This window comes from Heterodontus francisci, chromosome 18, assembly GCF_036365525.1.
Source record: "Heterodontus francisci isolate sHetFra1 chromosome 18, sHetFra1.hap1, whole genome shotgun sequence".
NCBI classification, from domain to species: domain Eukaryota; kingdom Metazoa; phylum Chordata; class Chondrichthyes; order Heterodontiformes; family Heterodontidae; genus Heterodontus; species Heterodontus francisci.
The window spans coordinates 35,848,561-35,862,766 of record NC_090388.1 but is presented as its reverse complement, the minus strand read 5'-3'; the positions used below and the strand labels follow the sequence as shown (position 1 = coordinate 35,862,766).

Here is a 14,206-nt window from a genome sequence, read left to right as displayed (position 1 = left end):
CTCAATCAGTCCCCCACCACCATCCCCACAGCCCCAATTTCTCCACGCACCCCACCCCCCACCCCAGCACTACTGGCCCTGATACCTCTCTTACCCCGAGGTCTCTGATCCCCTCCAACACAAGGCCCCTGACCTCCCAACCTCTCCCAGGATCAGCAACCCAACAATCGCTCCCCTCCCCATTGCCCCCTCTCTATGACTTGTGCCTTGGCCATTCTCCCTGCCCCCTTCCCCGATCAACCCCACCTTGGTTGACCACCCCTCACTCCGATTGACTCCCCCAACAATCGACCCCCTCCACCCGCCTCAGCTCGACCCCCCCCCCCACCACCAACTCCCAGTCAACCATTTCCACTCTCGCCCCCCCCAATCAATGCCCACACCCCCACCCCATCCCAGATCGACACCGCATTCCCAGCGCAGACTTACCTGGTACTGTGGTTGTCAGAGATGGGTCTCCTCCCAACTGAAGTTCCAGCTGTCAATCTGGCTGGGCCTCTGGGCAGAGAACTAATCTGTGATGCCAGAAACATGCTTGGAGTTAAAGTTCCACAGCTTATGAGGGAATTCCAAAATCTGGGATCCCCCCAACCTTCTGACCAACCCACTGCCTGCCAGTCAGATCAGTAAAAATTCTGCCCATTGTGTTTCAAAATGACACAAAACTCTAAGGAGTCTTGTTTTATAAAATTCATACAAAATCAACTATTGCTTTGATGCTGCCACATGAAGCATTTCAAATAATTGTTTACACCAGCTTTTGAACCTGCTTTGTGGCAAGATTGAGGAATGTAGCTGTATGTAGTTTTATTATTAAGATTCTGTTGATCAGCCAAACAGGAATAAAGTGAATGGTTTAAAGTAGACTGAACATTGCTTATACATGGAATTCTGTTTCCAGTGGCATTCCACAGGGCTCGGTGTTGGATCCCTTGCTTTTTGTGGTATATATTAATAATTTGGACTTAAATGTGGGAGGCATGATTTGGAAATTAGCTGATGACACAAAAAATGTGTAGTTGATAGTGAAGAGGATAGCCATAGACTCCAGAATGATATCAAAGGTTTGGTTGAGTGTGCGGAAAAGTGGCAAATGGAATTCAATCCAGAGAAGTGTGAGGTAATGCATTGGGGAGGGCAAATAAAGTGAGGGAATACACAATAAACGGGAGGATATTGAGAGGGGTAGAAGAAGCGAGAGATGTTGGAGTGCATGTCCACAGGTCCCTGAAGGTGGCAGGACAGGTAGATAAAGTGGTGAAGAAGGCATATGGAATGCTTTCCTTTATTGGCCGAGGTATAGAATCAGGGATTCTATACAAAAGCAGGGATGTAATGCTGGAACTGTATAAAACGTTAGTTAGGCCACAGCTGGAGTATTGCATACAGTTCTGGTCGCCACATTACAGGAAGGACATAATTGCTCTGGAGAGAGTACAGAGGAGATTTGCAAGATTGATGCCAGGGCGTGAAATTGCAGCTATGAGGAAAGATTGGATAGGCTTGTGTTGTTTTCCTTAGAACAGAGGAGGCTGAGGGGTGACTTAATTTAGGTGTACAAAATTATGAGGGGCCTAGATCGGAGAGGTCAATTACCAGGGGGCACAGATTTAAGATGATTGGTAGAAGGATTAGAGGGGACATGAGGAAAAACTTTTTCACCCAGAGAGTGGTGGGTGTCTGGAATTCGCTGCCAGGAATGGTGGTGGAGGCAGAAACCCTCAATTCTTTTAAAAGGTACTTGGGCATGCACCTGAAGTGCTGTAACCTGCCAGGCTATGGACCAGGTGCTGGAAGGTGAGATTAGATTGGGCAGCTAGTTTTTCGGCCGACACGGACAGGACGAGCTAAATGGCCTCCTTCTGTGCCGTAATTTTCCTATTGTTCTATGGTTCTACAGCGCAGAAACAGGCCACCAGGTTTATGCCAGTGTTTATGATCCACCTTACTTCATCTCAGTCTATCAATATACCTTTCTATTCATTTCTCCCTTATGTACTTACGAGCTCCCCTTTAAATGGATCTATGCTGTAAGATGCAGCGCCCACAACTCTTCCAAAATGAAGCTGGTAATTTTTCACAGGAAAAGGAAAACAAAGGGCTGGATTTTATGACCTCGCTGCCGATGTCGGCACCGAGCTCAAAAAATGGTGGTCCGCCCGTGCAGCCTGCATACAGCAGCACATTTAAATAGCAGAGGCAGCTCCCCCACCCCCAATCACGTGGAGGGGGCAGGCTGTCCATCCATGGCAATGGTGTCAGCTGTTTGTGCACAGGCGCTGGTGCCATTTTTAAAGGGCTGCTGCCCAATTTAAATTTTTAAAGTCCTACCCCGCAAAATTAAATAAATAAATTTCTAACACCCCTTTGAAACCCCCCCAATAACAATTACAATAGCTACTTGCCCTTTCCCTCCCCCAAAACACTTAACTTTTACATCTGACCTTCCCCCCACAAACTGTACAAAGTTTAAGGTTCAACTCTTTCAACCCTTCCCACCATCCCCTACACCCGTTATGTGTATTTGACCCCGTCCCCCAACCCCGCACTGAAAATCTTACCTCCTTCCCCCTACCCACCGGTGTGGCACCTCGTTTCCCCGGACAGGGATCTGAAGGCATGGGAGTGCCATCCGCCATGCCGAAGATCGTGGCCGGCCCTCAAGATCTGGAGCAGCAGCTGAGATCCTCGTGGATAGCACGTACAGGGAGGTGGTCACAACGCTGTTAAAGACTGCTCAGGCAGAAAGGGAATGGGTGACCGCCAGGCAGAATAGAAGAACTAGGCGGGTAGTGCAGGAGTGCCCTGGGTCCATCTCCCTCTCTAACAGATTTTCCACTTTGGATACTGTTGGGGGAGATGGCTTCTCAGAGCAATGCAGCAACAGCCAAGTCTGTGGCACCATGGGTGGCTCTGCTGCATAGGAGGAGAGGAAAAAGGATTGGAGATCTATAGTGATAGGGGATTCTATTGTAAGGGGTACAGATAGGTGTTTCTGTGGCTGCAAATGTGACTCCAGGATGGTATGTTGCCTCCCTGGTGCTCGGGTCAAGGATGTCACGGAGCAGCTGCAGGACATTCTGAAGCGGGAGGATGATCAGTCACTTGGAGAAGCAGGGATTAATCAAGAATAAACAGCATGGCTTTGTCAGGGGGAGATCACGTCTAACAAATATGATTGAATTTTTCGAGGAGGTGACTAGGTGTGTAGATGAGGGTAAAGCAGTTGATGTAGTCTACATGGACTTCAGTAAGGTTTTTGATAAGGTCCCGCATGTGAGATTGGTTAAGAAGGTAAGAATCCATGGGATCCAGGGCAATTTGGCAAATTGGATTCAAAGTTGGCTTAGTGGCAGGAAGCAGAGGGTGATGGTCGAAGGTTGTTTTTGTGATTGGAAGCCTGTGACCAGTGGTGTACCTCAGGGATCGGTGCTGGGACCCTTGCTGTTTGTAATGCATATTAATGATTTAGACGTGAATATAGGAGGTATGATCAGTAAGTTCGCAGATGACTGGAAAATTGGTGGTGTTGTAAATAGTGAGGAGGAAAGCCTTAGATTACAGGATGATATAGATGGGCTGGTAAGATGGGCAGAGCAGTGGCAAACGGAATTTAATCCTGGGAAGTGTGAGATGATGCATTTTGAGACGACTAACAAGCCGACCGAATATACAATGGATGGTAGGACCCTAGGGAGTACAGAGGGTCAGTGAGACCTTGGTGTACTGGTCCATAGATCACTGAAGGCAGCAGCACAGGTAGATAAGGTGGTTAGGAAGGCATATGGGATAGTTGTTTTTATTAGCTGAGGCATAGAATATAAGAGCAGGGAGGTTATGATGGAGCTGTATAAAATGCTAGTTAGGCCACAGCTGGAGTACTGTGTACAGTTCTGGTCACCACATTATAGGAAGGATGTGATTGCACTGGAGAGGGTGCAGAGGAGATTCACCAGGATGTTGCCTGGGCTGGAACATTTCATCTATGACGAGAGACTGGATAGGCTGGGGTTGTTTTCGTCAGACCAGAAAATGCTGAGGGGGGACCTGATTGATGTATCCAAAATTATGAAGGGTGTAGATAGGGTGGATAGGAAGGGGTCAATAACCAGGGGCATAGATTTAAGGTAAGGGGCAAGAGGTTTAGAGGGGATTTGAGGAAAACTTTTTCACCCAGTTGGTGGTTGGAATCTGGAACACACTGCCTGAGGGGTGGTAGAGGCAGGAACCCTCACAACATTTAAGAAGCATTTAGATGAGCACTTGAAACGCCATAGCATACAAGGCTATGGGCCAAGTGCTGGAAAATGGGATTAGAATTGATAGGTGCTTGATGGCCGGCACGGATATGATTGGCCAAAGCGCCCGTTTCTGTGCTGTATAACTCTATGACTCTAAGATCTCAGGTAACTGTATTTAAATGTATTTATTTTATTAATTTGAATATTTAAATCGTGGTCCTGTCACCCAGCGGTGGGGGGGCTGGTGGTGAGGGGTGGCCGCCACTTGGCCTCGCCACCGCCAGGAGGATTGGGCTGAGCCCTCCAGGCATCGAGGTCCATGGTGAGCCACATCTGGAGCCATCTTCAAGCCCTTCCTGCCACGGAACCCACTATCCAGGGCAGGTGGGTAAGGTTAAAATCGTCCCACAGAAATTGTGCACTCTTAAAAACTGGATATAGGAGTCTGAGTGGACTAAATTCAGTATCCCATATCTATCAGTGCCCTTTAGTAAGATATAAAATTATTTTTTAATTTAGCTAATTTATGCAATTCAATCTGGTTTGTGTGAGTATTATATTTTTATACAAAGTCTTCAATACACTTATTGCCAGCAAAATCTTGAAGTGATTTAGATGTATGTGCCAAATTTCCTGGAGGAGCCTGGCATCTGAAAAGGAGGCAGGACCAGCAGGATGGCATTATTTACGAAATTCACAATGGTCTCATTCCTCCTGTGCACCAAACACACTAAATGGCTGAAAGATACCAACATCCAGTTGACCAGAACAGAGTACATGGGGCCCATTGATGTGTTGAATTTTCCATTCATAACTTGGAACCCATCAGATGAAAAATGCCAACTTAAGTGATATTAGCCCTCTAATAAAAGAGGATAATTTCAACCCTAATCAGATGTTTGAAGGCTGTCCTGCCAACTTTGCAGGGAAATTTTGCCTGCCACCTGGCACCCAAGTGGTGCCAATACCTCCACAGGTGCCTGCCTGTTTTAGGAAAATGGTGTAAATCTGGCAACTCCAATGGGGTCATGCTGTCATCTCACTTGTGAGCATGATTCCCACTCTGCCAAGTTATGGCAGTGGAGCAGGGTAGGGAATTTTTGGCTCTCTGATCTTTTAGAAATCAATGGTTGAAAATCAAGTAGATTCTGCACCAGGTGGGTGATTTGTGCTGCCAGTTTGCCATCCTGCTGGTGAAATTAAGAATGACTTCTAGTGCCTTTAATCATTTCTCCTCACTTTTCCCTCTTCCTCAACTTCTTGTAAAATGCCTAGTGTTGGCTTGTTACATCAAAGTTTAGTGTTGGCGTTGAGTGCACATGAGATACTCTCTCAAAAAAGATAGAGCTGGAATGCCTTCCCACACTTCTAAGCAACTGTTTGGGAGTAATGAAGGTAGAACGCCATTTAGATGCTTTCCTGATTTCATTAATGGCAGATGTTGTATGAGGCTGGGCGACTTCAAATACTGACAGAAAATAACAAGCAAAATATCATCTTTTGCATATACCTCATTCATTAAAGAAGATTATTAATTGCTGGCTATTAATTACAATGTATGTAACACTGATAACCATGCCCATTCTTACATCAATTTAATAATTAAAATTTAAGTGCTTTTGTTACTTGGGCTAAAAAAGTAAATAAATAATTTAATATGCACTTCCTCATATCTTATAGTATCAGAGAACTGTGAAACATTGCATCTCTGTCACTCTTAATTAATGAATTGCATGACACAAATACTGTGCTCTGGGATCAATGAATAAAATAAGAAGTTCCTGGCAATTAACAAAATGAGACCTTTCAAGTCCTTTCCTAAAATAACATGACAGGAATTCCTCCTGTTCTAACACTATGTCAGTAAATTGGGTATGAAGTATTTTATTCTGAAAAGCTTGTTGACAATAGATCATGCTCTCAGTCTTAAGCATTAAGAACAGATTAGTTGGACCAAGAACACAACGATAATAGTTCTTCATTCCACTGTTGACATTATTTGTGAGGAACAGCGTAGCAACAGCATGAACCACTAGTTGTAACCAAACTGTTCTTCAACGATAACAATGAGAAGTGAAGGGAAGAATTCTGTCAGGATTGTCTGCTCCACCTACATAAGGAGTACGACTTTTCAAAGGCTGAAATCTCATCCCATTCATTATTAAGAGACCTATTAATGCTTGAATTGGTTCATTGGTTCACTACTGTCATGCAGTTACTATCTGCATGCCTCTTTGGACTTGGTGCCAAAGACCCATCGATTTCAATATTATCACACATTTGAGCTAAGAGACCTGTTAGGACCGAGGGGGGAGGAGTGTGCTGTCTTTCTCTAGTTCCACTTCTCCACAGCTCACAATATATATTTAGATGTTTACCCAGTTACCAATAGGGCCAATTACATACTTTATTTTTATTTCGTAATAAAATCCACCAAGTAGGTTTCTTTAATAAACAACAAAATTATTAATTTATGATGAAACAAGATTTACTCAGTAAAGATGCAAAGCACTAACACACAGACTGAAATATGAAAGTTCCCTTTTAGATTATTCCAACACACACAAACACACCAGTTAAAGAAAAAATAAAGAAGTTTTCTCCGCAGAAAAAAAAACTTTGTCCAAATACTTGTTAATTCTTGAAGGAAAAGGAGAAGATATGGAATGATATATGGATGTCACTGGGATTTGTTTGGAGCAGTTCTCTTCAGGCAATGTTGAGGATTACTCTGACAAACCTGACAGGAGAAATGCTACATCAGGGGTTTCAGTCCACACGCTCGATTCTCAGGGTTTCTCAGAGAGGTGGAGAACAGATGAGCTGGTGTCTTCTCTCTTAGCAGGCTGACCCCCCAACTGACTCTAATCAATATCCAAAATGAAACCAATTCTTGATCACCATAAATCTTAACATGTCACTTCTCTGTAAACAACTCACCTAGTCACCAAGGCTCTTGCTGTTTATTTAACTTAAGGCAGGTGACATCCAGTAAGGGTTTGTTTTTAAACAAAGTTCCCCAAGTCATTCCAGTAACCTTTCTTTAAAAAAAAATCAAAGTCCAGCATCTAGGGTATCTCTTCAGTCCCAAATGAATGCATCTCCATTATCTTCAAACATGAGTCCTCAAAAAATTTTTTTAAATGGAAGCACTTTCATAACAGGCCCAAGGATTGATGGCAATTGAACCTCGGCTTTATCAGTAAGGCAGTGCTTGCATTGGCAGCTCACTCGAAAGAAAACATCAATGTCAGGCTGCCTGTCATAGCCCTCAGCTAAGTCCCAGGGGGAAGAGCTGGAGTGGACTATTGGGGGTGGGGGTAGCAGGGGCAGGGGATGGGTGCAATCATGACTCCTGCAGTCGTGGGAGACTGAAGAATTCTGTGTAGGGCAGGCCCTGACACTTGTGCCACTCATTGACAGCAAATTTCTTAAAGGGGTCCTCAACAGGCATTAGGTCCCTAATTTACATATTCAAGGAACCTAACACCTGTTTTAATGCCTCAGGTTTGGGTCCCACGAATTCAGCAGTGAGACCAACAATTGCGCAGACTGGTCGTGCATTTAACAGCGAAACTGCAATGCTTTGCTCCTGAAATGTTTGTGCAACGCATACTAATTTCTACCCTTATGTCTACAATTTTAGTGATTTTTTTTTTACAAAGAAATTGTACTGGTGAATTATGTATTTTTTCCTATACTATGAATGTAAATGGGTGTATTTTTACCTGTAATTGCTAATACACTAGTAAGTTGAAGAGGGGAAGGAGGTGCTCCTTTCTTCTACCTTTTCAGCCTCCAGTAGTTGGTCAGTTTTTCTTTCTTTGCCTCCAAGCTAGGAGAGTGAAACTTAACTTGTAAGCCGATTGTTCAGTGAGTATCCACTGTAAGGGACTGTGTGTAAATAGCTGCATAAAAAGTGTAAAAGTTTTAAATAACCCTTAACTACATTGAGGAAAAGGAGCTGATTGGTGAGTGAGGGTCTGTAATTCTACATTCTACTCGCAACTAGTTTAGAAGTGAGGTTAAGGTAGGGCTGGGCAGCTCGGCCAAGTGGAATGTGCCTCCTGTGGTATGTGGGAAGTAGTGGATGCTTCAAGTGGCTTTGATGAAGTGTCACCAGCTGCAGAAACTTGAGCTCCGGGTTTCAGAAATCGAGCGGTGGCTGGAGTCACTGTGTTGCATCCGCGAGGCTGAGAACTACGTGGAAAGCACGTTTAGGGAGGTGGTCACACCGCAGGTTAGGAGGGTGCAGGCAGAGAGGGAATGGGTGACCACCAGATAGTCTAGGAGACCCAGGCAGGTAGTGCTGGAGTCCTCTGAGGCTATCTCGCTCACGAACCAGTTCTCCATTTTGGATGCTGGTGAGGGTGATGGCTCCTCAGAAGTGTGCAGCAACAACCAAGTTTTGGGCACCATGGGTGGCTCAGCTACACGGCGGGAAGGAAGAAGAGTGGAAGAGAAATAGCGGTAGCAGTTTTGGTAGTTAGGGGAACAGATAGGCATTTCTGCGGCCATAGATGTGACTCCAGGATCGTATATTGCCTCCCTGGTGCCAGACTTAAGGATGTCACAGAGCAGCTGCAGGATATTTTTAAGGAGGCAGGTGAACAGCCAGAGGTCATGGTTCGCATTGGTATCAACGACGTAGGTAGAAAGAGGGATGAGGTCCTGAAAGCAGATTTTAGGGAGCTAGGTAAGACATTAAAAAGTAGGACCTCAGAGATAGTAATCTCTGGATTATTCCCAGTGCCACACACTAGTGAGCATAGAAATAGGAGGTTAGAGCTGGTGTATGCATGGCTGGAGCGCTGGTGTAGGAGGGAGGTCTTTAGATCCCTGGGGCATTGAGACAAGCTCTGGGGGAGGCGGGACCTTTACTAGCCAGATGGTTTGCATCTCATTAGAGCTGGGACCAATATCCTTGCTGGGAGGTTTGCTAGTGCTGTTGGGCAGGGTTTAAACTAGTTTGGCAGGGGGATATGAACCTGAGGGTAGACTCAGATGGGGCAAAATCAGAAATGGAAATGGAAGGCAGAATATTAGTGAGTGAGTCTGGAAGGCAGAGGAAACAAAGGATAGAAAATGAAAGAAAAGAGTTTGGCAGTGCTTAAGGGTATATGCTTCAATGCAAGGAGTATAGCAAATAAAGTTCAGTGGCTAAACCGCAGCCTCACAGCTCCAGCGTCCCGGGTTCGATTCTGGGTACTGCCGATGTGGAGTTTGCAAGTTCTCCCTATGACTGTGTGAGTTTCCGCCAGGTGCTCCAGTTTCCTCCCACAGCCAAAGACTTGCAGGTTGATAGGTAAATAGGCCATTGTAAATTGTCCCTAGTGTAGGTAGGTGGTAGGAGAATTGTGGGGATGTGGTAGGGAATAAAACTGTGTAACAGCCCCGACAAACAAATTTCTCTGCAGCACCTGTGGAAGAGTCTGTCACTCTAGAATTGGCCTTTATAGCCACTCCAGGCGCTGCTTCACAAACCACTGACCACCTCCAGGCGCTTATCCATTGTCTCTCGAGATAAGGAGGCCAAAGAAGAGATGGGATTAATGTAGGATTAGTATAAAATGGGTGGTTGATGGTCGGCACAGACTCAGTGGGCCGAAGGGCCTGTTTCAGTGCTGTATCTCTAAATAAATAAATAAATATAAGCAGATGAGCTGAGGACACAGATAGAAATGTGGCAGTATGATATCATAGCTATTACAGAAACATGGCTTAAAGAGGGACAGGAAAGGTAGCTCAACATTCCTGGTTGCAGGGTTTTCAGATGAGATAGAGAGGGGGATAAAAACTGAGCGGGGTGGTAATTTTGGATAGAGAAGCAATTACAGCTGTGAGGGAGGATGATGCGCTAGAAGGATCATCAATTGAGGCCATATGGATTGAGCTTAGGAACAAAAAGGGGCAGGCACACTACTAGGAGTGTACTATTGACCCCCGAACAGTCAGAGGGAGATAGAAGAGCAAATCTCTGAGAAGTGCGAAAATAATAGGGCAGTAATAGTAGGGGATTTTAACTGGGATAGCTTTACTGTGAAAGGAATGGAAGGAACAGAATTATTAAGGTGCATTTAGGAGAACATCTTTGGCCAGTATGTAGCAAGTCCAACAAGAGAGGACACGGTTCTGGACTTGGTTTTAGGTAATGAAGCTGGGCAGGTGGAAGGAGTGGCAGTGATCTTGGTGGTAGTGATCATAATTCAGTTTGGTTTAACATAATTATGGAAAAGGACAGATATAGAAGAAGAGTTAAAGTTCTAAATTGGGGTAAAGCCAATTTTACTAAGCTGAGAAGTGATTTAGCAAAAGTGGACTGGAAACAGCTACTTGAAGGTAAATCAGTGTCAGAGCAGTGGGAGGCATTCAAAGGGGGGATTCAGGGGGTTCAAAGTAAACATGTTCCCACAAAGTAAAAGAGTGGGATGGTCCCTGGGATGTCATGGAGCTTACAGGACAAGATAAGGCAGAAAAAGAAAGCTTATGTCAGACACCGAGAACTCAATACTACAGAAAGCTGAGGAATATAGAAAGTGGAGGAAATTAGGAAAGCAAAGAGATGGCATGAAAGAATATTAACAGGTAACATACAGGAGAACCCAAAGATATTTTATCAATACATTAAGAGTAAGATGATAACGAAGGAAAGAGTAGGGCCCATAAAAGACTAAAAAGGTAACCTATATGTGGAGGCGGAAGATGTAGGTATGGTTCTTAATGAATACTTTGCGTCTGTCTTCACAAAAGAGGGGAACAATGTGGACATTGTAGTTAAGGAGGAGGATTGTGAAGTATTGGATGTGATAAACATAGGAGAGAGGAAGTATTAAGCGTATTAGCATCCTTGAAAGTGGATAAATCACAGGGCCAGATGAAACGTACCCCAGGCTGTTAAAAGAAGCTAGGGAGGAAATAGCATAAGGTCTGACCATCATTTTCCAATCCTCACTGGATACAGGTGTGGTGCTGAAGGATTGGAGGTCTGCTAACATTGTACATACATACAAACATATGAGCAGGAGTAGGCCACTCGGCCCCTTGAGCCTGCTCTGCCATTCAACAAGGTCCTGGCTGATCTGATTATAACCTCCACGTTCCCGCCTACTGCAGATAACCTTTCACCCCCTTGCTTATCAAGACTCTATCTACCTCTGCCTTAAAAATATTTGAAGACTCTGCTTCCACTGCCTTTTGAGGAAGAGAGTTCCAAAGACTCACGACCCTCTGAGAGAAATAATTTCTCCACATCTCTGTCTTAAATGGGTGACACCTTATTTTTAAATACTGTATACAGTACACCAGATGTGGTCTCACCAATGTCCTGTATAGCTGAAGCATAACCTCCCTACTTTTGTATTCAATTCCCCTCGCAATAAATGATAACATTCTATTAGCTTTCCTAATTACTTGCTGTACCTGCATACTAACTTTTTGTGATTCATGCACTAGGACACCCAGATCCCTCTGCATCTCAGAGCTCTGCAATCTCTCACCATTTAGATAATATGCTTCTTTTTTATTCTTTCTGCCAAAGTGGACAATTTCACATTTTCCCACAGTATGCTCCATTGCCAGATCTTTGCCCACTCACTTAACCTATCTATATCCCTTTGTAGCCTCCTTATGTCCTTTGTTTCAGCAGAGAGCAAGGGATAGACCGAATAATTAAAGTCTAACCTTGGTAGTGGGCAAATTATTGGAATCAATTCTGAGAGACAGGATAAATTGTCACTTAGAAAGGCACAGATTAATCAAGGATAGTCAGCATGGATTTGTTAAGGGAAGGACGTATCTGACTAACTTGATTGAATTTTTTGTGGAAGTAACAAGGAGGATTGATGAGGGTAGTGCGGTTGATGTGGTCTACCTGGATTTTAGCAAAACTTTTGACAAGGTCCCACATGGCACACTGGTTAAAAAAAAGCTCATTGGGATCCAGGGAAATGCAGCAAGCTGGATACAAAATTTGCGCAGTGGCAGGAAACAAAGGGTAATAGTTGACAGGCATTTTTGTTTCTGGAAGACTGTTTCCAGTGAAGTTCCACAGGGCTCAGTGCTAGGTCCCCTTTTTTTTTGTGGTATATATTAGCGATTTGGGGGAATGATCAAGAAGTTTACAGATGACACATAAATTGGCCACGTGATTGATAGCAAGGAGGATAGCTATAGACTGCAGGAAGATGTCAATGGACTGGTCTTTTTGTTAATTTGTTTGTAGGATGTGGCTAGGCCAGCATTTATTGCCCATCCCTAACTGCCCTTGAACAGCGTGGCTTGCTAAGTCATTTCAGAGTCAACTACATTCCTGTGGGTCTGGAGTCACATGTAGGCCAAACCAGATAAGGAAAGCAGATTTCCTTCCCTAAAGGACATTAATGAACCAGACAACAATCAACTCATGGTCACCGTTATACTAGCTTTTAATTCACAATTTATCCATTGAATTCAAATTTTACTATCTGCTGTGGTGGGATTCAAACCCATGTCCCCAGACCATAAGCCTAGGCTCTGGATTATTAGTCTACTGACAATGCCACTGCCTCCCCCAGGTTAGGTAGGCAAAAAAGTGGCAAATGGAATTTAACCCAAAGAAGTGTGAGGTGATGCATTTGTGGAGGTCAAACAAGGAAAAGGAATAGTCAATAAATGGAAGGATACTGAGGGTGTAGAAGAAGTGAGGGACCTTGGAGTGAATGTCCACAGATCCCTGAATGTAGCAGGACAGGTCAATAAGGTGGTTAAGAAGGCATATGGAATCCTTTCCTTTATTAGCCAAGGCATAGAATATAAGAGCAGGAAGGTTATGTTGGAACTATATAAAACATTAGTTAGGTCACAACTTGAGTACTGTGTACAATCCTAGTCACCTCATTACAGAAAGGATGTAATTGCACTGGAGAGGGTACAGAGGAGATTTATGAGGATGTTGCCGGGACTGAAAAAATGCAGCTCTGAGGAAAGATTGGATAGGCTGGGGTTGTTCTCCTTGGAACAGAGGAGGCTGAGGAGAGATTTGATTGAGATGTACAAAATTGTGAGGGGCCTGGATAGAGTGGAGGTGAAGGGCCTATTTAGCTCAGCAGAGAGGTCAGTGACTAAGGGGCATAGATTTAAAGTGATTGGTAGAAGGAATAGAGGGGAGAAGAGGAAAAAGCTTTTCACCCGGAGCGCGGTGGGGCTCTGGAAGGGTAGTTGAGGCAGAAAACCTCATCTCATTTAAAAGGGGCCTGCATGTACATCTGAAATGCTGTAACCTGCAGGGCTACAGCCAAAATGCCGAAAAGTGAGACTAGGCTTTTTTTTCTGGCCGGTGCAGACACAATGGGCCAAGTGGCCTCTTTCTGTGCCATAAACTTTCGATGATTCTATGATTCTACACAAAAACAGTACAAAATACATATATTCAAAATGGCGCAAAAGAGTTTATTTTCTTGTGATTTACAAAGAAAGCTTTCTGCGTTCTCTAATATAATGGGATGAAATTTTAATATCACCATTTTCATTGTTTCTCTGAAGGTGGCTGCCTCTTTGGTTGGACTTTGGATAGTCAATGGGTAAGTAGAAATTAGACTTGCAATTTGGATGGCATAATCCCATCTATGTTTAGTGATCACATCCAATCAGCACATGACTCAGACGCAATATCGACCAGACAACTAACAAAAAGTAATAGGGCAGGTCTTTTGCCAAGTTGATTGACTAATACAATAGCAGGTACTGTCAAAAACTATTTTCTCAGGCCAATTTTTAATATTTTACTTGAGCTACTAGTAATCATTAATGCAAACCTCTGCTCTGAAAGAGAAACATGACCAGTTTGGATGCGTCATCATTTCAGGAAACTGCATCTATTGCCTCCAATCATGAGAAATTTAAATGAATTAATCATTTTATACATTGCTAATTTACTTTATTATACCAGTGGTATTCTCTAATCCATACAAGCTCTTCTTTTATAAGAT

At 43.9% G+C, this 14,206-nt stretch overlaps 1 protein-coding gene across 3 annotated transcripts in view; it reads left to right on the top strand.

Annotated features, from left to right (window-relative positions):
* The window catches only part of cftr (CF transmembrane conductance regulator), a 149,144-nt gene that overhangs the window by 90,427 nt on the left and 44,511 nt on the right, over nt 1–14,206 (top strand). For all 3 annotated transcript variants that reach the window (XM_068050529.1, XM_068050531.1, XM_068050532.1), the window contains one exon: nt 13,761–13,798. In XM_068050529.1, coding sequence (XP_067906630.1) covers nt 13,761–13,798 — 38 coding nt within the window. The remainder of the gene's footprint in view (nt 1–13,760; nt 13,799–14,206) is intronic.